We start from the raw sequence: 25,382 nt of genomic DNA, 5'->3' as shown, positions 1-25,382 counted from the left end.
ACGGTCTGGGATATTACTGCCTGTTGTACTTCTCAGTTAGTTCTCCTCAAAGATGTTGTTGCCACAAGCAGGGCTGTTGTGCTCCATTTCCTTTGTAATTTCTGCTGCATCAGCCGGTGCTTGGGGAGCTTTGATTTTCCTTCTTCCTCTCACTGACTTCTTATATGCTGTTAATAGGAAGAGGACCACAGGCGTTAACCACATGGCAATGAACTGTTCAGACCACTATTAATGGGATATGGTCAACAATTTCTAGGCCCAAACTATCATTTGTTTAAACCAAAATGAGGCTTAGCAAACTACAGAGGAATAGAAACCGTTTTTAGTTTTGTTTTAAACATCCACAAACGCAGGTATTTTAATGAGATTTCAATATCCCTCATGGGCTTGCGAACCTGAAAAACAGCAGCAAGAGTGGATGGGAAGAAGAAAGAGAACTCGACTCTGAAACAAAAGTGCAACTAATCGAATGAGTTTTAGGGACGGATTTTTCAGGCAGCCTCAATCCAGTCTTGCACATCCACTTTTTGAGTGCGCCACCGATATTGTGTACGTCTCTTTTGTATGTGCCAAGCCCCCATTGGCCTCAGACTGGCAGATCTGCAATTAATTATTTGGTGTATGAGAAATTGTTTGGTGTATGAAAAACTGGGTTGTGTCCATTTTGGGGCAGATAATTCATTGCACATGCAAAAGTGAGGGGCAGAGGCTGGAAGTCTCAGCAGTGTAGTATATTTAATTGTTGACATAGAGCATGTGTACAGAAAGCTGCGAGATGCCTGCCCCTGCATTTGTGTGCAAAGTCTACTTGTTGTTTGCACAGACTGGGCAATTGTGTGCAAAGAGGCATTTGCACGTGCAAAGCTTTCCTTGGATGTGTGCACACAAATGTAGCCAGGTGTGTAAGTGTTCATTTTGAATAGGTACAAATGGGTCTTGGCTCTTGGTAAATGTGGCCCTTATTTTCCATGGTGAGTCAGATGCTAAAAGGAATCAGTAAACGAGTGAAGAGAAAATTAGGGGCTGGATTTTCACAATCTGAATGTCCAAAATGTGCTCCGAACTTGTGTTCAGAGTTATCATAACGACATGTGAAAGTCAGCTATCTGCATGCACAAGTGGTCAATTCAGATGCAGCAGAGTGTACAGCCAGTCACATTGCACCCTTCAAATGAAAATCTGGCATCGGATTTTACAAAAATTCTGCCAATGTGTTTGTATCACCTTGCTGTGCAATCTGAACCCCTGACAGCAAGGCTGGACAAAGCACTGCAAACAGCCTAGCACCAGCTGGTGTCTGGATGTATGCCAGGAAATGCTCAAATACAGCGAAGATGATTGTGTATCAATAATCCCTGTCCGATAGCCCTCAGAGATCTTGTCTGTCTCCAAACTCTGTACAACTTTGCCCAATCCCACGCTGCAGGATCAGGCCTTTTAAGATTCTCAGCAGCTCTGGCAGTGCCATTTCCACATCCGCCCTTGGTTTGACAAGCTTCCAAAGCTCGGCTCCGGTGTTTGTTTTTAAGAGGAGCTCCTTTATTGTTTGAGCAAGTTTTCATTTGCTGCCTCTGTAGGTATCTCAGGAAGTCCAGGGGGTGAGGTGAGAGGTGGCTGTTGCTTGTTATACAAGCCTCCTTTTAAGCTCGGGTGACAGCTGTCTATGCATTTTTCAATCGGTCAACGCTGGCCTTTCTTTTTTGACTGCACAAAGAGGGCTACTAGCAAGCCATTTATGATGGAGCAGTATTTACGGCTTGGCAGGCCTGCTGCTATAGACCTCCCCTTATTGATAATAATTTTCTGCTTACTCACCTGTAGGAAATACCGGTACAACACATTCCATTGTTAGCAAGGTGAGACCTCTACGGCCACGCTTAAAGATCAACAGCGTTTGTGTGAAAGCTTTCTCCGAATGTCAATAACGCTTTGTGGAGTATTTCGCCTAGTCTGTCAATCAGCAGTTCTTAGTATTGGCTAAACAAACACTACAGTTTACACCTATTAGCTTAGGTGTTAAGACGTGCTCTCTCAGCCACTCCTATCCCAAGCTGGCTTGGCTAACCATTAGCAAGGGCTTCCCTGTTTGGAGATACACTAGTTACCAATGTACAGTGTAGCGTGTCTTATCATAAGGAACCAACTGTATCACCTTGGGCAAACATTTGTGTAGTGTGAAATTCACTTAGTGGGAAGCAAACAGGCCCACGATGGGTCAAGGAATAGGGTTGCATGCCCCTTATGTATTTCTCTTAAAAATGCTAATTAATCAAGTGTGGGTCATTGGAATAGTTGTATGGGGGCCTGATCCAAATCTCACGGAAGTTAAAGCACAGAACAAAGGAACAGGATGGACAATATTATCATGCCATTCTACAAATCAGGAGAACACCTGCATCTGGATACTGCGCGCAGTGCTGACATGGGTTCAGAGAAGGGCAATGAGAAGGATCAGAGGCCAGGAAAAACACCTCCGAAGTAAGACTGAAAAGGTTGGGATTGTTACCTTAGAAGGGAGACGAGTAGGAGGTGACATGATAAAAGTATATACAGGAATGAATGGTCTAGAAGGCAAAAGGCTGGGGTGGGGGGCGGATGTTGTTTGTTAAACAAGCCCCCTTTCAAGCTTAGGTGACAGCCCAAGAAGGGAGAGCAGGAGCTTCTGTTCTCCCTGTCTCATAACGCAAGAACAAGGGGACATTCAATGAAATTGAAAGGTAGCAAAGTCAAAACTGATCAGTGCATAACTAGACTGTGGAACTCATTGCCACAGGATGTCGTTGAGGACAACATCTCATAAGAGTCAAAGAGGGATTGGCTGTTTATATGGACAAGAAGAATACCCAGCATTATAACGGTTAATGCAAACAGCGAGTTTTGGAAAGGATAAAAATGTCGTGTTTCAGGGGGTAAGCCAATCTGTAACTACTAGGGATCAGGATGAGTCCTTCATGGGTGCTGATTATACCACATCTGACTGTTGTGGGGTTTTTGCACATTTCTCTGAAACATCTGGTGCTGGCCACAGTTGGACACAGGATATTGGACTAGATAGACCTCGGCTCTGATCCAGTCTGGCAATTCCTATATTCCTATGGAGCAGGCCCATACTGGCTAGTTGTAGCTAAACAACAGGGGACTTCTGATTGTCTGGCTCCATTGTATTTACTAACACTCAGCATTTGCAAACAATATCTCACCCCACTAACATTTCCATTGCTCACAGTTCCAGACCTCCAGAGACTGGAGAGGTCTGTGCCACAAGTTTGTTTGCTGCTCATGACATTCAAGAATTTTCCAAGGGAAAAATCATACAGAAAAGGAAGAAAAATAAAATGTTTCCATTCCCAGATGCCCATTTTCTCCCTTGTACTATCACCAATTAAATGTTTTTTCAAAAAAATATTTTCTCATGCCCATTTGCAGCTTCTAAAACCCTGTCCATACTCTTATTCCCCACCCATCACCATGGTATCTGGTGTGGGAAGTCCTCTCTGTATCCACAGCACCAGGCAGCGGCAGTGCAAGATTTAACTCACTACACCTCTGCCTTGGCTTGGAAGGACCTCCTCTAGAGTGCAGAACCGCAGGAGCCCAGCAGGACTCCAAATCTTGTAAGCTTGGCAGGAACTTCACAGATCATGACCTTCCAGTTCCTCCAAGATCAATTACTCAAGCCCTCTCCTCTCACCACACCAGTATCCAAAACAGGGTCATGACCCTTGCTAATGTTGAGGGACATGGCTGCGATTCAGGTAGCAGGGAGATTCATATCAGTTAGCTTCAGACAATGCAAGCTGGGCTCTATTAGCAGGTCCTTCCGAGCAGGCCCTCTTTCTGCGTACCTTTTGTCCCTGGACCCTGCCCTCTTTTCCTTTTCTTTTGCAAGACCTCACCCTTGTCCTCTGTGCACAAATGTTCTCCTTCTGCATGTTCTTCTTGGTGGGTTTCATGTTCATAAGTGGCAGCCACCTAGACAAATCAGAAAACCGGTCAGTGTTTGGCCCACCGGACTCCTGATGACCCATCCTGTCGCTCTTGGATTCATTGCCATCCCCTACAGCACAGTGCTAACTTGCAATTGTTTGTGAATTTGATGCTCACAATGATCCCAGGACTTTGCCCTTCTCTAGTGTCACCCAAGGAGCTCAAAGCACTTTGCAAATATTAAACCCAAGATTGCCAAAGTGGATGATCAGCGTAATGTGCCAGAAAGGGGCCTGACTTTCAGCAAGTACTGAGCACTCACCCTTGAAAAACAGCCCCCTTTAATGTTTGCCAAGTTGAGCCCTCCCTGTAGGGTTGCCAACTTTCTAATTGCACAAAACCGAACACCCTAGCCCCGCCTCTTCCCCGAGGCCCTGCCCCCTGCTCACTACATTCCCCCTCCCTCGGTGGCTCGCTCTCCCCCACCCTCACTCACTTTCACTGGGCTGGGTTAGGGGGTTGGGGTGCAGGGGGGTGAGGGCTCCGTCTGGGGGTGCAGGCCCTGGGGTGGGTCCGGGGATGAGGTGTTTGGGGTCCAGTCTGGGGGATGGAGCAGATGGATTTGGAATGTGGGAGGGGGCTGCAGGTTGAGGCAGGGGTGTGGGGTGGTGGGGTATGGGCTCTGGGCTGGGGGTTTGGGCTCTCGGGTGGGGCTGGGGATGAGCGGTTCAGGGTGTGGGAGGGGGCTCTGGGCTGGGGCAGAGGGTTGGGGGGCAGGAGAGGGGTGAGGGCTCTGGCTGGGGGTGCAGGCTCTGGGTTGGGGCCAGGGATGAGGGGTTTGGGATGCAGGAGGGGGCTCTGGGTTTGGGGGGGGCTCAGGACTGGGGCAGGAGGTTGGGGATTGGGGTTTGGGTGCTGGCTTACCGCTGGTGGCTCCCGGTCAGTGGCACAGCAGGGGGCTAAGGCAGGCTTCCTGCTTCTCCTGACTCCATGCTGTGCCCTGGAAGCAACCAGCAGCAGGTCCGGCTCCTAAGCGGAGGCACCGCAGGCAGCTCTGTGCACTGCTCTTGCCCACAAGCTCCGCCCCCGCAGCTCCCATTGGCCGTGGTTCCTGGCCAATAGAAGTGTGGAGCCAGTGCTCGGGGTGGGGGAAGCATGCGGAGCCCCATGCCCCCCCCACCTAGGAGCCAGACCTGCTAGCTGTTTCTGGGGCACAGCGCAGAGCCAGGACAGGCAGGGACTTACCTGCCTTAGCTCCACAGCACCGCCAACCGGACTTTTAAAGGCCCGGACGGCGGTGCTGACCGGAGCTGCCAGGGTCCCTTTTTGTCCGGGTGTTCCGGTCACAAACTGGACACCTGGTCACCCTACCTCCCTGCTGTTGGTGTGTGGAGACCATTGCCTGCCATGCTGACCAATACTGTCTCATGGTTTCCTTGTGCTCCCCATCCATCTCTATCTATCTGTTGTCTCTTCTCTTATCCTTAGATGTTATGCTCTTTGGGGCAGACACTATCTTTTTGTTCTATGTTTGTACAGTGCCTAGCACAGTGGGGTCCTGGTCTGCGACTAGGGCAACTTGGCACTACAATATTATTATTATTTTAGTATTTATCTTGGCCTAACTGACTCATCCTTCAGCACCCCCCCACCTCCATTGGCACCTTCATCAGGCAGCCAAGTTTCCCATCTGGATGTTCTGTGCCTGTGCAATGAGTTGTAACTGCTGGTGCGACCATCCCACGGCAGGATTCAGGGGTCCTGCTGAACAGACCCACCTCTCTGCCAGGGAAACACCAGGTTGTGATAATGTGATATTCCCGGAAAAGTACAGCATCTTCCTCTTATCTTTGGACATGCCGTATTTCTTCATGAGGTCAATATGTTACCAGTGTTACCGAACTAGGCTAAAGGCAAGGGATACCCCTATGGTGCGAGAAAGCCTTTTGTCTCTATAAAGAGTCGAGCCGCATGTCTGGGATTTCCTCAGACAAAACCGGGCACAGGAAATGACATCAGGTATGGAATCTCCACCAGTTATTGATGGGCTGGGAACCAGGGAGTGAGGGGGGGATGGGACGGGAGAGAGATATCTGAGCATCTGATGGAGGACAAGCTGCCATCTCAGCAGGAGTGTGACTTCCTTTTATCTTAATCGTGCAGGAAAAACTGCATGAGAAAGCAAAAGCAGAACTTTTCTGCAACCCAGAGACAGCACCTGAGCCCACACTCCAGCCTGGGGAAATAGTATTTGTGTGGCCTTTTTCATCTCTTTTTCTATTGGAAACCGTAGCATCTCTCTGCCTTACAGGAGTAGCCTGTGCTCTTCAAAGGGGCCCAGCTCCCACAAACTTTCACCACTGAAATTCACAGCTTTAAAGAGGAACCAGACTTGGACTGCTCTTGGGGGGAGGGATAGTTCAGTGGTTTGAGCATTGGCCTGCTAAACCCAGGGTTGTGAGTTCAATCCTTGATGGGGCCATTTAGGGATTTGGGGCAAAAATTGGGGATTGGTCCTGCTTTGAGCAGGGGGTTGGACTAGATGACCTCCTGAGGTCCCTTCCAATCCTGATATTCTACGATTCTTGGTGCATGTGTCAGTCAAAGGAAGCGAACCTCGCTGTCCGATGTGTCGGGCTCATCGGAATCCTGCTTCACAGACTCTGCATCGTCTTCCTCTAGGGAAACAGAAGGGGAAGGTTAACTGATCGGCTTTGGCAGTAACAACTCCTAGCCCCCTCACAGACATCACACAGAACCATAGTCACAGCTCCGGTCACTGAGACATCAAAACGAATGACATTTCAAAATGAAAAGGCAAGAAATGCTGGCACAACTCAGAGACCAGGGGCCAAGCTCACCAGTACTCTCCGGCTGCCCAGTGCCACACAGCAGCCGTAAATACTGGCCAGGAAAGCTGGATTTATGGCTGCCTTGCATTGCTGGAGTAGAACCAAGTAACTGGAGCGTACTGGTGAGTCTGGCCCAGAGCTGAGCTAAGCAAAAGTCTGACCCAGTTATAAACTGGGTTCTAAAGCAAAGTCACCACAGTGTACATGCTGCTGAGTTTTTAGCAGGAGGCCCAAGTCCCAAGTGTGTGTGGTTTGCTGGCATAGGGGGACTGATTTTCAGAATACCAATATAAAAGAAATGACTGTGGGGAACACAATTTACAGTAAACTTCCATCAGTTGCACCCTGCTGTATCTATGTAGCAATCCCTCACTGAAGTCAATGGCCATGTCTAGATTGGGAAGAGAAGTTGTGTGATTTTTAAATACAACCTATCTTCCTAGGCTAGACAGGGCCAATGAGAATTTTGCTTGTGTACGCTGCAGGATCAGAGCCAGAATGAACCAGACCAGATGTTCCAAATGGTTTCAAAACAATTCCTGCAATGGACAAACTGCAAAACTGGTTGCAATGAAATCTCCACTGTAGTGAGTCTGTTCTGTGAAAAAAAACAAAACTGACTTCACTGCAAAAGGATTCCATTGTATATTGGGCCAGATGTTACAAAATTCAGGCATGTAATTGCATACACCAAATGCACACCTAATGTATGCATACAATTACTGGGATTGCAGCTAACCAGGACATGCAAATGACCAAATCTAGTTGTTTGGGAGCACAGTTAGCCAATCGGCACTCACAATGGCAGATTTATGGAGGTATAAAGGTTACTCACTGAAATCCAGTAGGAGTTGGGCACCTAAACTGCCCTTGGTGCCTAACCCCTAACTTCTAAGGTACATCTTACTGCTCTTTGGAGGGGAGAGTGGCTGCTGGCAACAAAGGGCCACAATTTAATTAATTGTTAATTACATTGTTAATTAAAAGGTCAAAAGAGTGAAATGCCTGCAAGCTGCCTGGAAACTATTTAAAAACACCATAATAGAGGCTCAAACTAAATGTATTCCCCAAATAAAATAATAATAAAATAAAAAATAATAAATCATAATAATTAATAATAAAAAAAAACAGTTCACCTGGTCCATCCCCAGTGCCTACTAAAGTATTTCATATAAACAGGATTCCCCCCCCCCACCATTTTTGTGATGAGTATAGTTGTAGCTGATGGCTCTGTATTCCATTCCCAATGTTCCCCAAAGCATTCATTCCCCCATTTGATAAGCAGCTATTTATCTTCATTGCTGGTCCAGATCATAGACCCAGTTCTGGCAGCACAAAGACGCTGGAAAATTGAAAGCTCTAACACACTTCATGGGGGAATCCTTGAATGACTTTGAGCCACTGCATGGCTCCTATGCCACTTACCCTTCTGGCCCCTGGTATAGAGACATGCCTATTGGAAAGGGAGCATAGCCAGGGCATCTGTGCATGCTGGGTGTGATTCCTGGCTGCAGGAACAGCCTTTGGGGGTCTGTTGATGACTGACACAAAGTACAGCAGTCCTGAGGCTTCTCTGTTTTATGTCATGGAGCTGCCGATATTCGACACCTTTGACAATCAGGCCACTTCCATTTAGGCACCTAGATATGAATTGAGGAGTCTCACGTTGAGACATGCAGGTCTGAAAATTGTAGACTTGAGGAGCGGTTTTCTAAGGCATAAATGGGAGTTAAGCATCCAACTCCGCTGACTGCCATGGGAGTTTGGTGCCCAGGTGACCTTTGTGCCTTTGAAAGTCTTCCTCTTGGAATTTACAATAAAAAATTTAAAACAATTGCCTCATATTGCATGCATGTTTAGGAAGCCCTGTCCATAGACTTTCCAGTGCTAAGGAGATCAGCACACCAGACTCAAAACACTGTCTGCTCCTGCCTTCTCAAATGTTGCTTTTCCTTGGGGCTTTTTACCTGTTAGAGCACCTGGTTCTCGCTTCTGTGCCCTAGGAGACACTCTCACCCTAATCTCTGAATCTGTTGCAGGATCATATGATGGTAGCTTGCCAGCGGGTTGTCCTTGTGGAGAAGGGACCTGTAACACATGGCAATAGCTGTATTAGTTACAAACCGATGGGAAGAACTGCCAATGCCTTTATTGCTAGACATGTTGCCTTCTCCTAAGGTGGTGAAAAAAACTGGTGCCCCACTCCAGCCTGGCAATGAGTATAACTGCAAAGATGCACATCTCCCCCTGGACAGCATCAGATAGGGGTTTCTGTGTATTTGTGGGACATTGCCACAGAACCTGATGTCCCCTACGCACAGATTCAGCAGGGATAGTGGTAGTCTCTCGATGCACCTTAATCCTAACCCGGAGGAATAAAACCCTGAGGCTTAGAGGGTAGTTACTTGCCATGGTCCATTCAGTCCTGGGTTTCCTCTGAGCCTGAGAGCAAGGATGCTGATCAGTGCTCATTGTGGTTGTCGTTTTGCAATGTGAAAATCTGTCCACTAGGGACAGGACTGGCACCACCAACCTGTTTCACACGCTCTGGGCCACAGTAAGAGCCATCAGGTCAGAACTTTCAGCAATGATGCTGATGCCCATTTTAAACTGCGATCAGCCCAGCAAGCTGACTGCTGACCACAGCCTCCTTGCAGAGGAAAAACAGATGCCAATGCAAGATGTACTCACCAAAGGTGCCGCAAGGGCCTCTTGCTCTTTGGCACTGAACTGCTCGGTTTCATTGCCGATTTGCAGCGGTTTGGCCACAGGGAGCTGGCTGCAGGCTAGGTGGGAGCTCTCACGCTCTACTCTTGGCAGCATGCTGAAGCTCTGGCCTGTCTGAAGCGTGGGGCTTTCCGGACAGATTGGACTTGGACTGTCAGCCTCATGCTGTTTGGAGGATTTGTGCCAGCTGGCAGGTTTCAGGTTTTCATTCCTTCTGCCATAATCTGACAGGTCCAGAGGTGTGTCCAGGAGAGATTCTCTTGCTGCCTCTGCCTCCTCCCTTTGCTCCACATTGTCCCTGTTTATCCAAACAACTTTCCCTTCTCCAGGTTTCTCCAGGTACGACCTCTCTTCTTTGCACCCCATGGTCGCACTCAGCTGCGGGGAAAGGTGCCTTTCCTCAGGAACAGCTGGAACTGGAGTTGCATTTTGGTCACCTTCTGTCCTGGCCCTGAATCCCTGCTGATGCTCTTGTGCCAGGAGATACTGGAGCCTCTCTCTGTGCTTAAGAAATGGAAGCCTCCCCTCCAAATGCTGGTCCCGCACGTACACCACAGCTCCAGGGAGTTCTAAAATGGCGGCCTGATCTTCCCATTCCTCCTGCAGCCTCGTTCTGTCTTCAGCCTCTCTGGCCTGTAGCAAGTGGCTTGGCAAACTATTGTCCCTATCTGCAGAAGCGCTGTTACTCCTGAGTCCAAACTGGTGCAGAGAGAAATGTTTGTTAAGGAGGCAGAGCTGCTCCTGCCTGGTGGTCAGCTGTAGAGTTCCATAGGACGAAGTGGCTTTGTGGGAATCTGGTTTGTTTGTTCTTAAGCAACTAAATGAAACAAACAAAAATCATCAAACACATCAAAGGCAAGTTTCCAGGTGGGTCACCTCACTATCACAGTGTCTGTTTTTAGCACCTGGTTTCCATGTGCTGCCACTGATTGGCCAAATACGCTGCTGATGTAAACTTGCATAGCTCTGTTGAAATCAATGGAGCTCTGGCAGTTTACACTAGCAGAAAATGATACGTTGGAGCAAAGTTTGCATGCCCACTTTTGCACACATACAATAGGTCACCCACATAGTGATTACATCTGTGCAAAATCTGCATTTGGGTGTGCAAAGCAAGTAGCTGGGTGCACAACTACGCTGTCTGCATGTCTGCAAAAATGGGTGTGCGCCTACTGGCTGTAGATGGGCCAATCAGTTGTGCACTAAAGCTTGTGTGATGACCACCATCTTGTCTGCCACACCAAGGATTGAAATAGGGACCTCCAGAAACAAGTGGCTCCAGCTTGAGCTAAAAAGCCAGGTCTCTCTAGCTGGCTCAGAGCCTCTATGGACAAAGCACAGGGGGACCTCTAACACCAGGGGGTTACACAGACACGAGCAAGTGGAGCCTGAAAATGCAGTCCAGTTGAAGATAGAGCTCTAGGCTGCCAAAACCTGACAGTTTCACATTGCTGATAGAGTCTTTCCTCCTTCCTTCAACATACTCACTTGTAGAGTTTTACAGCCACATTTAAAGAAACCTGAGCAATGGGTGAGCTCTGCAAACTGTGTTCAGAAAACCCTGCCTATATAAATCGAGTCCCTGCTTGTGACCATTCCTCGGCATTTGGCGGTGCCTGGCTTCACAGAGAATGCATCCAAGCGAGGCGTTTGCTGGGGGGAACTTATAGTCTCTGAATGAGTCTGTAGGTCTCACTCAACCCTAATGGCCAGTAAAGTTAATGGGAAGTGAGGCGCTCAGATGCTACTGTGATGAGCACCACAGAAAAGCCAGTTGGATTAGATAAGGAGCAGTGGGAATCTCTGCCCAGTGTTCATATCAAACATTTTTTTCTTTATGTGGAGATCTCTGCAATTCTCAGTGCTGGCCAATTGCAGAACGTCAGAGATACTCTGACAGACTGTTTTCTAGGGGCCTGATTCTCCTCTCATTTGCCCTGCTGTAGATCAGGAGTAAACTCGTTAAGGTTGATGGAAGAACAACAACATAGCATAAGAACCAGGTTTTTGGTGTTTTCTGCCTGGGATAGTTGCAGAAAATAGTGGGAATCTTAAGAAAAAGTCTGTTCTTGTGAGATTTCCAGCCTGGTTTGCTGGAGTTATGAGGTTTGGAGGTCTTATCCAAGTCTAAGCTCCAAAATTTGTGAGGATTGGATCTTCCTGGTTCAAAGACCATGGTGGGGCTTATGTTCTGGCTGGAAGAACTGGCTTGTGATGGAGAGAGAGAAGCAAAAAGAAAACCCACCAGTAACACAATAGCTGCTTGATACAAAGCCCTGGAAGTCAATGAGAATTCTTCCATTGATTTCAGTGGGCTCTGGATCAGGCCCAAGGAGACTATGATGTTGGAGATATATCAGTACTGAGACGATGCTACTCACGCCTCACGGCTGGGGCTGCGCTCACGCTCCAGGAACAGTGAGGTTTTTCTTGCTGGTGGTGACATTGCTCTCCTGGCAGAGATTTTTTCAGGGAGGCATGGTCTGGAGCCAGGTCTCACCAAAGCGATGGTTCCATGCAGCTGGTTAGCTATCCTCTGGGAAGTCTAAAGGCAGAGGAGAAAAGTTTGCATGTCCAGGGCTATTGGGCTTAAAGCTCAGCTTGGTCTAAAGGGCTCTCAGAAATGATCCCCAGGTGAAAGAAGCCTAGCTGACTAGAGAACAATGACAGCAGAAAACCCTGCTTAGTAGTGGTCTTTGTTAGTGAGGCTACATTTTGTCTTATACCCATTTACATTCAAGGGGTGATAAAAATGAGTTGCTAAGTTTCCAGTGAACAGCTGAATGTTTCTTCAATACGGTGTTGGAATTTTAAATAATAATCAGCCATGTATTTCCCCAAGAAGGCTCCAATCCAATGCAGCATCATATTTTTCAGCAAGTCCTAATTTATTCCTTATTTTCCAGCTACATTGATTTACAGAGTCATGTAACTTGTCTAAGGTTAAGCCAAGAGTCAGTGGCTTAGCCAAGATCGGTCAGTTTCCCAGTCCTTTGGTCAAACTATTAGACCCTATTTGCAAGAGTTTACAGAGTCCATTTGCTTCACTGGCTTATTTCCAGGGGCGGCTCCTATTCTGCGGCCAGTACAGAATAATCTTTCTGCTGTTGTAAAAAGGCTCTGAATAAGCCCTTACTCAACATTTTTGCCTACCCACTTTCCGATGACACCAGCCTCTACTGTTTATCTTCATTAACTACTCTCACAGCCCACCTGCAGCCTCACCAAAACCCCCTTCACTTGCTGTTTCATATTTATATGGAGTTCAGATCACTGGATCCAGTGCCAGTATTAAGCACGTGTGTGTCTGAGTTCCCACCATGAGACCCAGTGCTATGGCCCCTGAGCTATGGGGGCATGACGTCTGGCACTCCATCCCACTCTGGATCCCTCGGCTGAAATGCACTTTCAGTTTCAAAGGGGTGGAAAGTTAGGAAAGGTACAAGCTCAAAACAGACAGTAGCAGGGATTCCCCATCTCTCTGAAAATATCCCACAGGATAAGGCTGTATCCAAATGTGGGCCTGCGCAATACCCCTATGGTTCAGTCCTAAGAGATTTCTCCAACTACCTATTTAAAAAGGGAGTCAGTGTGATTTGAAGAGGAATGAATGCTGTCACAGCATAATGATCAACTGCTGCTAGGCAAGTTCTGAGGCTCCTAGGGAATATAAATGTGAAAGCAAAGCTGGGACGTTGACTTTATCAGCAGGAGACACAATAGGAGATTTGTTCTCTTTCCAGTTCTGCCAGTGATGACCTTGGCAAGTCACTTCACCCCATGTGCCTCCATTTCATTCCTTGTCCCATCCCTTTCACAGCTTATCCAGCATCAGGTCCCCACGGGAATGATGCCCGACTTGACGAGGACAGCCTGACAGTGCTAAATATCCGCAGGGAACTCTTACCATTTCCAGAGCATGTGCTTCTTGGAGAACAGCACTTGAAGACATCCTACTGCCCAGAGAACGTCTCTGTCCTGCAGACTTCTCTGAAAACAAAGGCAATAGCCAGTCATTGCGAAAGCTGTGCAGAGTTCTGTTGCGGCTGCTCTATGGTTTTTCCATCTGCACGTGGCACTGTAATGCAGCAGCCTAAAAAGTCTGGTCAACCAGTCTGATAACCTCGATATCAATCAGCAGATCGCAGCTACAAAAAGCTGGCAGGGCACCAAGTGCTTCCTAAGGAAGATTTCTATCTCTTTGGAGCCAAATTTTCTGTCAGACTCAAGCCAGCCTCTGAATGTGTAGGCTCTTTTGCATGTGCAATTGACAATGGGGGCAGGGGAGGGGGAAGGAACCAAATGCAGGAACAGGTGCTTTGTGTGTGTAAATCAGTGGCCTGGTTTGTTGTGCAAAAGGCTGCCTGCACATTAATGGGAGTGTGCCCGGTACGGGGCGGGGAGTACAATCAGCGGTATGTGTAACAGTGGGCATGTGAATAGGGAGGCCAGTGCTGAAAAGGGAAGCCTTTTGTCTCTCTTTTGATTCCAGATGGAGCCCTAGGGGCTCTCTGCAAGGAGGCTGCCAGGAATAAAGGGAAAAGCTCGCACTTCCCACACATCATCTGTGATGGATGACACTGGATCACCTCAGGGGAATATTTTCCTCTAAAGCACTGCAGCTCATGTATTATTTCTATGCAATCCAGATATTATGCTCTAGATTGATGTCCATCCTGGGGTTTTGATGACTTCGGCTCTTGCTCCCATTTGATGTAATCAGAATCCTTTGCCAGAATAACTCACTGCTGCAGCCCAGTCATTGGTCCCTACACCCCCTATACTGGAGCCAGCAGTATATACCTTCTCCCAGCTGTTGGCCAGGCTGTTCATGATACCCTTCTTCTGCTTCTCTGCTAGTTGCTTTGTCTGTGCTGAGTTTCCGGCTTACTGGGGAGAGTAAAGCCAATGGTGAGTCCGGGATGGAGCTGCTTTCTCTGGGGAGGGCTCTTTGGTGCTTTGTTCTGTCACTGTTGCAGTGAAAAGGAAACAAATGAATGGAAAAAGAAATGAGATGGGAACCACAAGTTTAAAGGCTGCCCTGGTGTGAGCTCTGAGCGCCGGTGTTTTGTCTTAACGGAATGTGCAACAACTCAGGAGCCCTGGGAAACAAGGTGATGGGGCTTCCTGAGCGCTCACGGAAACATCTTCTTCCGTTTCAGCTCATCACAACTGAATTGGACGCCAAGGTTTGCTCTGAACCAATACACCATCCTGGGCCACCCAGAGCGGAGGGCAAAATGGGCAGTTTGCCCCAGGCCGTCTGTTTGAGAGAGCTCCCGAAGTGATGGAGGAGTGGCCAGGCCAAATTTGAATGAGAGTCATTGTGACTTGGCACACGGGGTTGCAGTGCTACTCGAGTTTGGCACCTGCCATCAACTTGCCCTCCCTGGCCAGTCCCAGATTCCTCCGTCACCGCCATTAGCCTCATCATGCTGGGCTTGAGGAGACCTACCAGGCCAAGAGTCTGGTGGTAGGAGCAGGGTCAAGTGTTGGGGACACCACTCACAACAGTGCTGGAGCTCAGGGAGAGGTGGGACCAGGAGTGGCCACCGCCTGAACACAGGGCAGTCTCCCCATCCGCACAGGGAAGGCAGTGACCCCACACACCTGGGCTTTCTCTGTCCTTCCATCCCCTCCCCTCTTCTTCAACTCTTTCATATCAATGGCAATGTTTTTGGAAGGGTGTGGGGGGTGTGTGTCTCAGTTTCAGATTTTGCCCTAGGCACCCCAAAACCCCTGTGCAGCCCTGACACCTTCTCAAAGCAGAACTCAGTCGAAGCAGCTGAGTTTCCTCTTAGTCTGCTATGCAAAATTTCACAGGAAGCCATGACATTGGTGTGAATTCAATGCAGACTAACGACTGGCCCGTATGGTCTCAAAGTTCTGTGACAAACTTGGTAACTCTGGCAGGGGTTTCAGTTTAGCCATATAAGGCCCCAATGCAGGGAGGTTTTGCAACAAACTTTTGCACAGCTCTAGTTCAGTAAGTCAAGCTAGTTCCAGGTCTAGAAACCTCTGCAGTCATTTGAGAGATGCTAGATACGAGAATTTGTGTTAAACTGAGGAAACGTTTGGGTTCCAAAGCAAGAATGTTTCTCTACTGATCTCTTTGTGATAATTTCTATGGACTTTAAACCCCTAAGGAATGAGCTGATTTGTATATGTTGGCTAACCTGACATGTTACTTGGGTTTCACCAAAGTGCTCTGCTAGGTTACTACTTATAGCAAACATCCTCTCCCCTCCTAATCCCTCTTGATTCTCTTTCTCACAGTTCATTTTCCCATGTGAAATGTGATCCATTCCCTGCAGATCCACGTTAATGGATCAGCATTCTGCCTTTGCCCAATGTCCCAATGGCTTTGCCAAGAGGTGTTAGATCTAGATAGGTATCTCTACAGATTTACTCAGTGCGTGAACGGTGATGAAGCTGGTGATAATAAAAATGAAGAGTTAAATCCTGCCCCCATTGAACTCAATGACAAAACTCCCATTTCACATCAGTGGGGCCAGGATTTCACCCCACATAATTAGTATGTTAGCAGAAGTGCACTTTGTGTAATGAGTGCCATTTAGTCCTCACGTCTCAGAGACAAGGGGTTCAGCATAGGGGTTCTCTCTCCCATTCACTAGTGGGGCAATCGCTATTTAGTCAAAGAACCAGACTAAAGGGGAGCCAGGGTCAGGAAACTCCCTGAACTTTCCATGATCTCCCTCCCCATTTCACTCCATGACATCACCAGTGCCAAGCACCAATCCTGCCTGGTTCCAGTGAGGCTGAAGATGAAGGGGCCTCTACTATATGCAGGTGGACTGATGGGTGAGGGAAGGAACCAGAAGCTCATACTAGGAAGTTGGAATAAAAACAATGATGAAGACTGTACAGGCATCTCCACTTCTTTGGCCAGGAGGTTCTCATGCTAGGCTGGTTCAACTGTGACCAGGGGAGTGCCAGGGTCCCCGGGGAACCACCTGGCCAGCCCTACACCACCCAATGAATGAAACCCAGAACAGAGCTTACTCCAGGCTTTGTAGCCTCTTCAGTTCTTCCTTCAGGTTTTTATTTTCCTCCTTCAGCCTGTTCATTTCATTAGCTGCAGAGAGAGACAGTGAGTGCAGCAGGTTAGGGATCAGACATGGATTTAGCTGGGCAAGATGCTGGGAGATGAATGCTGCCCTGCGGAGACAGCCTTGGATGGGCAGGATTATGATGAGCATTTAAAAAACCCCAACGGATTCCAAATAGAGGTGCCAGCTTTACAACAAGGCACAGATCGGCCATGACTGCAGGGCAGTTGGTGAAATCGCTCCTGCCACCCGCCATCGAAATTTTAACCCCTCCAGAGATGAAATGCCAGGCTCTCTGCAGCTGAAGTGGCTCAGAAGCGCCAGTGCGCAAGTTCTCAGCATCCCTCCAACAAGGCCTCTTCAAAACGCTGTTTAAGGTCAAGCGCTTGCAGATTTTTTCCTCCCCATTAGAAATGTGCATAGCGAGCATTCCAGCACCCTGTGGCAAAGGTGGGAATTTCTACCTTAAATACCGAGCAAGATGAACTTCCCTGCTGTACTAGACCTGGCTGTTCATTGCCCTCCGTCTCTCCCTACTGGAGCATTACAAGAGACACAAACTAAAATGCTGGTGTCTGCCTTCAGGTACACATTATTATCCACGTTGATGTCACAGCTGGGAGTCATAACTCTTGAAGGCAGCATGCCCTCTGAGAATGGCCTTAGAGCATCCGTCAGCGAGTCTGGCTCTATAGTGTCTCTCCTGCAAGCATCATCTTCAGGAGATGATCCTTCCAGGAACGGGCAGTAACTAGGAAATGCAGGTTGAACCCTATTAGTAAACAGCATCTCCTCTCCATCAGAGCACCTGATACCCCCCAGGAGCTGACCCTCATACTGATGGCACCCTTCACTGTAAACTACAGGTACCTGCCTCTTTGCAATGGTAGTTAAGGCATGTGCTTGCTGTATAACGTGGGTATGAAAGTATGTGAAGTATGATAAGGAATTCCTCGGAGTTTACTGTGGGTGGGTCTTTGGGATGAGAACTTAAAACAGAGACCTGCTTTGTCTACCAGGACATTAAGAGCCAGATTTCCAAAGGAGTCTCAACTCCCTTTCCCTCTCCCAAAGAACTCTGGGATCTTTAGGGTGAAAAGTGCTTCTTCTGATTGCTACAAGCCATGTGGCAATGAAGGGTAGAGGGGACAGACAGCTACAGTGCAAAGGAGATATATGACCAACCAGTGCCTGGCTTTTACATGTCTGTGTAAAAGTGACACTTGAGGTACAGGGTGCGAGGAAGATCAAACTCATAATGAAGAAATAAACACACAGTTGCTGACACTGTTCTCTTTCTTCCAAAGGCAAAGCAAAACAAAATACCAAAATCCCCAGGGATAGTCAAAGACAGAGAGAAAAATACCCTTGGCTTGTGCAGTGCTCAGGTGCTGCCAAAGACTCAGGAGAAGATTAATCGTACGTGTTCCTTGATTTTCCTTTACCAGTGCAGAGCTGCTGCTGTATATTTCCTGTGTATTGTCCAGAGTGTTGCTTCTACCTTGCCAAATGGATCTTTTTATAAGTGGCTGACGTTGCCCGGCCCATATGCACATGCTGTAGCAAAGTCCTGTGTTGCAATCTCTCAGGTAAAATCTCTAGTGTTTATAGGAAATGCTGATTTTCCTAGGCCCAGATGTTCAGATCTGCACCCCCCGACATGTGCCCATTGGACATGTGCCCCCAGGATTGCACATATGATTGTGCCCGAATGATCAGCAGACACTTAAGGTGCAAAAGTGCAAAATGCCAGCAGGGCAAAGCTGAAGGTCTATTTAGCCGCTATACTTACTGAGGATGAAGATGTGCTGGAGACTCTGGAAATGGGAGTTCTCATACTCATTCTGCTTCTTCTTGGCGAGCTCCTGGGCAACCATGCATCTGTCACAGAGACCTGCTCTCAACCTTAACAAAAAACCCCAGAGCCAAGAAGCTAAGTTATCCATACATGGCTATACAAGCAAATGAAACCAAACCCCACCTGCACTTGGGAGGCAGATCTACAGCATCAGGACAAGGTCGAAATCTGGCTTTCATTACACCATGACAGTGACATGCTGGGCAAAAATCCACTTCTACTTTAGTGAGCTTTTGGACACAGCGTGTAGAGATACACAATTCTTCCCTATGGCAATCAGGTGGAGATATGAATTTTCAAAGCTGATAGTAACACAAGTGAAAGAAGTTTCGATAAACTCCATGGCCCAGATTCTGCTCTTGGTTACATAGGATCATAGAAATATAGGACTGAAAGGACCTCAAAAGATCATCTAGTCCATCCCCCTGTGCTGAGTCAGGAACAAGTAAACCTAGACCAACTCTGACAGGCGTTTGTCCAACCTGTTCTTATAAACCACCAGTGAGAGAGATTCCACAACCTCCCTTGGAAGCCTATTCCAGCACTTAACTACCCTTATAGTTAAAAAGTTTTCCCTAATATCTATCCTAAATCTCCCTTGCTGTAGAGTAAGCCCATTACTTAGGAACATAAGAACAGCCATACTGGGTCAGAGCAATGGTCCATCTAGCCCAGTATCCTGTCTTCTGTCAGTGGCTGGTGCCAGATGCTCCAGAGGGAACAGAACAGGGAATTATCGAGTGATCCATCCCCTGTCACTCAGTTCCACCTCCTGGCAGTCAGAGGTTTAGGGACACTGATAGTATCGGGTTGCTTCCCTGACCATCCTGGCTAATAGCCTCCATGAACTTATTTAATTCTTTTGTGAACCCAGTTATACTTTTGGCCTTCACAACATTCCCTGGCAATGAGTTCCACAGGTTGACTGCGCATTGTGTGAAGAAGTATTTCCTTATGTTTGTTTTAAATCTGCTGCCTATTAATTTCATTAGATGACCCTGGTTTGTGTTTTATATGAAGGGGTAAATAACACTTCCTTATTCACTTTTCCTACACCATTCATGATTTCATAGGCCTCTATCATATCCCTGTATCATATCCCTAGTCATCTCTTGTCTAACCTGAAGAGTCCCCGTCTTTTTAATCTCTCCTCATATGGAAATTGTTCTATACCCCTAGTCATTTTTGTTGCTCTTCTCTGTACTTTTGTCCAGTTCTAATATATCTTTTTTTGAGAGAGGCAACCAGAACTGCACGCAGTAGTCAAAGTGTGGGCATACCGCAGATTTATTAGCTATCTTCCAGTGATCTGGTACAGAGGCTGATTTAACCGATAGGCTACATACCACACATAGTTCTGCAATTTCATATTTGAGTTCCTTCAGAACTCTTCGGTGAATACCATCTGGTCATGGTGACTTATTACTTCTTGGCCTACCTTCAGCAGACATGGAGAACAATTGATCACTGTTGTCCTTATAACAGCCCTTAGCATATTTGAAGCCCCCCTTCAGTAAAGACTAAACATGCCCCCTTTTTTTAACCTTTCCCTATAAGTCAGGTTTTCTAAACCCTTTTATCATTTTTGTTGCTTTCCTCTAGATTCTCTCCAATTTGTCAAATGTGACACCCAAAGCTGGACAGCGTAGTCCAGCTGAGGTCTCACCAATGTCAAGAAGAGTGGGACAATTACCTCCTGTGTACTACACATGGCATGGCTGTTAATCACATCACTGCAAATGCAACAACTCCCTTAATTTCAATGGATTTACTACATTTACACTGGTGTAACTGAGAGCAGAGTCTGGCCCGATGGGTTCTCAATTTGCTAACACTAGTTAGTGAGAAAAAAAGGTTTCTGTGCTATATTCCACTCATTGCAAAGACACTGAAAAGCAAGCTCTGTGTAGGCATGTGTACTATTGGGCACAAAACAGCATTAGGTCTCCCAATCAATCAAATCAATCAATCAAACACCTCTTACCTGTTTTCTAACACTTTTACATTTTCTTTAAGGACCTTCTGCTGTTCCCTTAGCTGGTGGTTTTTAGCAAACAGCTCTTCAATTCTCTGTGCATCTCTAATTCAGGAGAGCGCATGGGACAAAACAAGAAGGTCATTGGATTTGCCCCAAGTATCTGCTGCTTTCTTCTCAATGTACTGTCAGCAGGCAGGATTTATACACTAGCCCAGTCATGCCACTCACACTATTTCTATTACTAAACTACTATTGCTTTGTGTAGCAGTAAGTGCATTGGATGGATGGGGATATAAATCTATTAAATGCTGGCACCAGAGCAATTTGGTGGAAGGTTAACAATTCCCATTAGATAAACAGGATGGAACACAAAAGGGTACAGACTCCTCTGAGCTCAAAAATGGATGAACCAGAAGGGCACTGATGACAGACTCTTAACAACAGGGGATGGCATCTGACTCAAAGCCCAGGGATACATGATGAAAACTTCAAAAGGATAGAGGTCTTGGATACCACTGCTTTGTCAGTCACTTCCATATATTTAGGCTTGGAAGGAATAGATTTTTATTGGTGAATGTTGATAAATGTCAATTTCACTGTACACACAAACCAATGAAAAAATATTTCCATTGACAATAATCAAAATTTACAGATAGGCAAGGTAAAAAAATGCCTCTTGAGAATATATTATAATTTTATTTAAGACTATTGACGTTGTATATTTTGGCATGTGATGTTGACAATTTGTGTTTTTTGAATATCGTCTACGGTCATAAAATCATTATTGCCTGACACTCCCCTCATAATTTCCTGCAATTGTGAAAATTTAAATTGGTACAAATCAGAAAAAAATGCTTAAAACCATAATTCTTCACAACTTTAAAATTTAAATTGATAAAAATAAAAGAAATGCTTAAAGTAAACCTTGATATTATCCATCAAAATTATTTAAAAAAATCAAATACAGCCCAGCCTATATATATTGCAATTCAACACCACCAACCCCGTACCCCCAACCCAAACCTATACATGCACCTTAAGGTTACAAAGTCACACACTTAAAAGTTAGGAAATGTCAGACTTGGGGTAGGGTGGGAGAAGAATATCTCTGGCTTAATCTGATTGAATGTGTTGCAAAGAGTATTTAAACTCTTATACCACACCAGGGCAGGAGGCTCAGAAGAGGACCTTTATGTGCCCCATAGTATCCACAAAGTCTTGATCAATTCTGAGTGGACAGCTTGGTAAGTCTGAACTGCCCCTGCTAGGTGGGTGATTCAAGACCTTTCCAGGGTAAGGACATTGCTGATTGCTTTACGGATTAAATTAAAAGAAGATAGTGAGTTTGCTTTCGGGCTTGCCTTCTTGTTTCAGTTTGTGGGTTTTTAACAGATGTTAAGGGTGCCAACAGCCTAGGGCAGATGCCTTCAATGTTATGAGTAAATAGTGCAGCCCTTCCCCATCCCTCCAACAGAACTTTACCACCACAGCCTGGAGTAGAGAACCAAACTTGCTTTACTCACCGACACTTCTCTGTTGTCAGCTCTGTTAGCTTTGTTTGCAGTCCTGGAATAATTAATGAAGGCTCAGGAGATGGGTATTTATTGCAAATTACGTGACAGTTCAGAAACAGAATGTACTATCATAACTTTTAGCAGACCATGGCAACTTAAAAGGAAACTGTTAGTTTAAAAATCTCATTTCTGAAAAACAAGGTTCCCTGCCCATGTTGTTAGTTTATTTCCTTTTCACCATTTACTATTTTTGCATTCCCCTCTGCTGGGACGATGAAAACAGTCTAGTAAGTTTTACTTTTATTTCTAGTTAGTTACAAAATCTAATTCTCACTAGAGCTGGGCAAAATATTTTCAGTGCAGAGTAAAAAAAAAAAAAAATTGCATTTTTCAGGTCACTGAATTCTGGGTTGAATTTGGCAAATAGTTTTGGCCAAAAAAATTGTTTACGAACAAAACAAAACATTTAGATGTTTCCTTTAGAAATTTAGCTATATTTATGTATTAAAACAAAACAAAACAGGGCAATAAACACTCCAAAATGAAACCAAATGAAAATCGGAAAAAATCATTTTGTTTCATTTTCTTTTTTCCTTTTTTTTGTTTCATTTTGGATGCTTTTCACTCTGAACCGATTTTTTTGTTTGGCTGCTGAACCAAAAAATCAGTGGTTCACTCAGGTCTAGTTCTCATGCTAGCACAATTCTGCACGCTTTGGTTGCAAACCATGTTGGCAATATTTATAGCCCGACTAGTATTCTTTCCCTCAATTGATCTGCAGACAATTATACAATATCTAAATTTGGGGTCTGAGTTGCTTAAGAGTATCCTTTAAAACAGTGGTTCTCAACCAAGGGTACATGTACCCCTGGAGGTACGCAGACGTCTTTCAGATGTACATCGACTTATATAGATATTTGCCTAGTTTTTTACAACAGGCTACATAAATAGCACTAGCGAAGTCAGTACAAACGAAAATTTAGTACAGACAACTTGTTTATAGTGCTCCATATACTGTACGCTGAAATGTAAGTACAATATTTATATTCCAATTGCTTTATTTTATAATTATATGGTAAAAATGAGAAGTAAGCAATTTTTCAGTAATAGCATGCTGTGAAACTTTTGTATTTTTATGTCTGATTTTGTAAGCAAGGAGTTTTTAAGTGAGGTGAAACTTGGAGGTATGCAAGACAAATCAGACTCCTGAAAGGGCAACAGTAGTCTGGAGAGGTTGAGAGGTTTAAAACATCACAGGGTGTAGAATTACAGAGGGTGAGACTGTATTTATAACCCAGGATAGTGTAAAATATAACACATAGGTTGACAACCTTCGGCATGAGGCCCATCAGCTTTCCGCAGCTCCCATTGGCCAGGAATGGCGAACTGTGGCCACTGGGAGCTCCGGGGGGCTGTGCCTGCGGACAGTCAAAGTAAACAAAATGTCTCGCGGCCCGCCAGCAGATTACCCTGATGGGCCACGTGCCGAAGATTGCAGAACCCTGATATAACAGTTTTATCCAGAAAGTTGATGCTGGAAATGCTTTATACCAGGAGAATGGGAAGTAGTAGTATGCATTTTCTTTCCTTAGTGGCCTGGCTTCTAATAATGTACAAGTTGTTAATGCTTTAAAGAAACAAACTATCCATCCTCACTCTAAATTTTATTGTAACAAAGACTTCTCACCCCTGCTAATTCTGAGCTATCTTCAGGATGGATTTTTGCTTCTTTCCTCTTCCTCTTTGATCATTTACTATTCAAATGAGTGTCCAATGACTGCCTCACCTGAAGTCAGATATCAGTGTCCTAATAGGTAAATTACTTCCCATTTACACTCGCCTGCCAACTCCTTATTTATTACCCTTATTATTATTGTTATCCTAGACCAGTTTGGTGGCCCAGCTGATAACATCTAGTGCTTCCAACATAGGACATTCAGACAACACAGACCACAAAGCAGGAGGGGGATAGGAGTAGGATCCTCAGTGCTGTGTTTTGCTTGGGTGGGAGTATTTTAGGAAAGATTCATTCTGCACTGCTTTGAGCACCCCCCTCTCACCTCCCAAATGGCTGGTGAGGGAAGTATAATTGCATCATACCATGTTGAAAGGACTCCAGCGGACAGGGAAATCAGACAGCATAAAAATAACAGTTGCCATGAGTTTCTTTTTGTGGTATGAAGTGTTGCTGATTTCCACACTAAACCTTATGTTCTGTGAGGCTCCCAGGGCTCCATCTGGTACCCTTGTCATCCAGGCTATTTTAGTAGTGCTTAGATATTGGCATCAAACCCCCAAGGTGCTCAGATTTGCATCCGGAAACATCGAAACCCTAGAGCTTCCTGAAGACCAAGTGGCATGGCACCCACACCACCAGCCTCTTCGTTTTCTAGAGGCCCATGATCTGATCCTGCCTCTGTGCCTCCCACTGACCCCGAGAAATGACACTTCAGCCGAGCTGCGGGTTCCTTTCCCAGGCTCTCTAATTGGCAGACACACCTCCCCAGCTCAGGTTAATTGGAGCTAAACAGAAGGGTTTTCACTCTTAGCTTTAAAAAAGAAATTGACTTTTGCCTCTCTACAGCAATGATCCCGAGTTTCTTCTTACCTAGGACCTCTTTCTCATGGATTTCCTTGACCTTATTCAAGAAGTCTGCAAAACTTTCTGTGGCCATGATCAGGGTCTTCCCACATGCCTTGGGGGTATGTCAATCTTCTGCTTCCCATTCAAAGTTGTTGGTTTTCTTATTGTTCAGTTCTTAGCCCAAAACAAAAACCACACAATAAGATAATTAGTAGCGTCCCATCAATATCTTATGTTTCATGTTTTTGCCAAGGTTTAAAAACATGACAAGCATCTAAGCTATCCAAATGGAGAAAGCAAACTCGTTTCCTCAACCATTAAAAAAAATAGCAAGTACATTCAGAGTCAGATTTTCAAAGCCTGGGTTTCCTTTTTGTGCCCACAGTTAGTTCGGGGGTACAAATAATGGCAGGCACAAATTTTGCACCACAACTTGCACTCGCAGATGCTCTAGAGGACATTAAAATGTCCCCGTACCTGACTGCATCTGCAAACTGGGGACTTTCAGCACTGAAATGACATGACTGCTACCACCGCAATTAGTTGCTGCCATAAAACTGGACTGGGAATTATTTGTAACAGCTAAGTTATGGCTTGGAAAGGGAGACCTACTTAAGGCTCAGCTAAAAATCAGGTCCTTTTTCTACAGGTAGAGCTGATCAGTTTGTGTTGTCCTCTAAGTGAGTTGGCTGAGAGAGGGTAGGCAGCTGTCTGCGGAAAGGAGTGATGGGCCCTGCATGCATTTATGTGGGTACCATGTTTAGCGTGCCCATGATATTGCTGCTGATTGAAGAACCAGAATCCGAAGAAAGTAACGATAGCAGCCTATCTCATCACCTGCCCCACAGAAGGGATCTGAAATGCTGCCCGCT

The 25,382-nt window shown here is 46.0% G+C and overlaps 1 protein-coding gene across 1 annotated transcript; it reads right to left on the bottom strand.

Moving 5' to 3' along the window:
• Window positions 1–36: 36 nt before the first annotated feature.
• On the bottom strand, window positions 37–24,601 carry RBBP8NL (RBBP8 N-terminal like). The gene is made up of 13 exons (XM_077831685.1): window positions 24,535–24,601; window positions 21,936–21,978; window positions 20,419–20,514; window positions 18,369–18,481; window positions 16,530–16,602; window positions 14,310–14,476; window positions 13,414–13,496; window positions 11,888–12,051; window positions 9,471–10,323; window positions 8,747–8,867; window positions 6,544–6,605; window positions 3,846–3,972; window positions 37–167 (listed from the first exon to the last, which is right to left on the bottom strand). Exons 1-13 carry the CDS (start codon window positions 24,599–24,601, stop codon window positions 37–39), a joined length of 2,100 nt encoding a protein of 699 aa, XP_077687811.1.
• Window positions 24,602–25,382: the final 781 nt, after the last annotated feature.

Source organism: Eretmochelys imbricata, chromosome 13, assembly GCF_965152235.1.
Source record: "Eretmochelys imbricata isolate rEreImb1 chromosome 13, rEreImb1.hap1, whole genome shotgun sequence".
NCBI classification, from domain to species: domain Eukaryota; kingdom Metazoa; phylum Chordata; order Testudines; family Cheloniidae; genus Eretmochelys; species Eretmochelys imbricata.
This window is presented reverse-complemented; position numbering and strand designations above follow the sequence as displayed.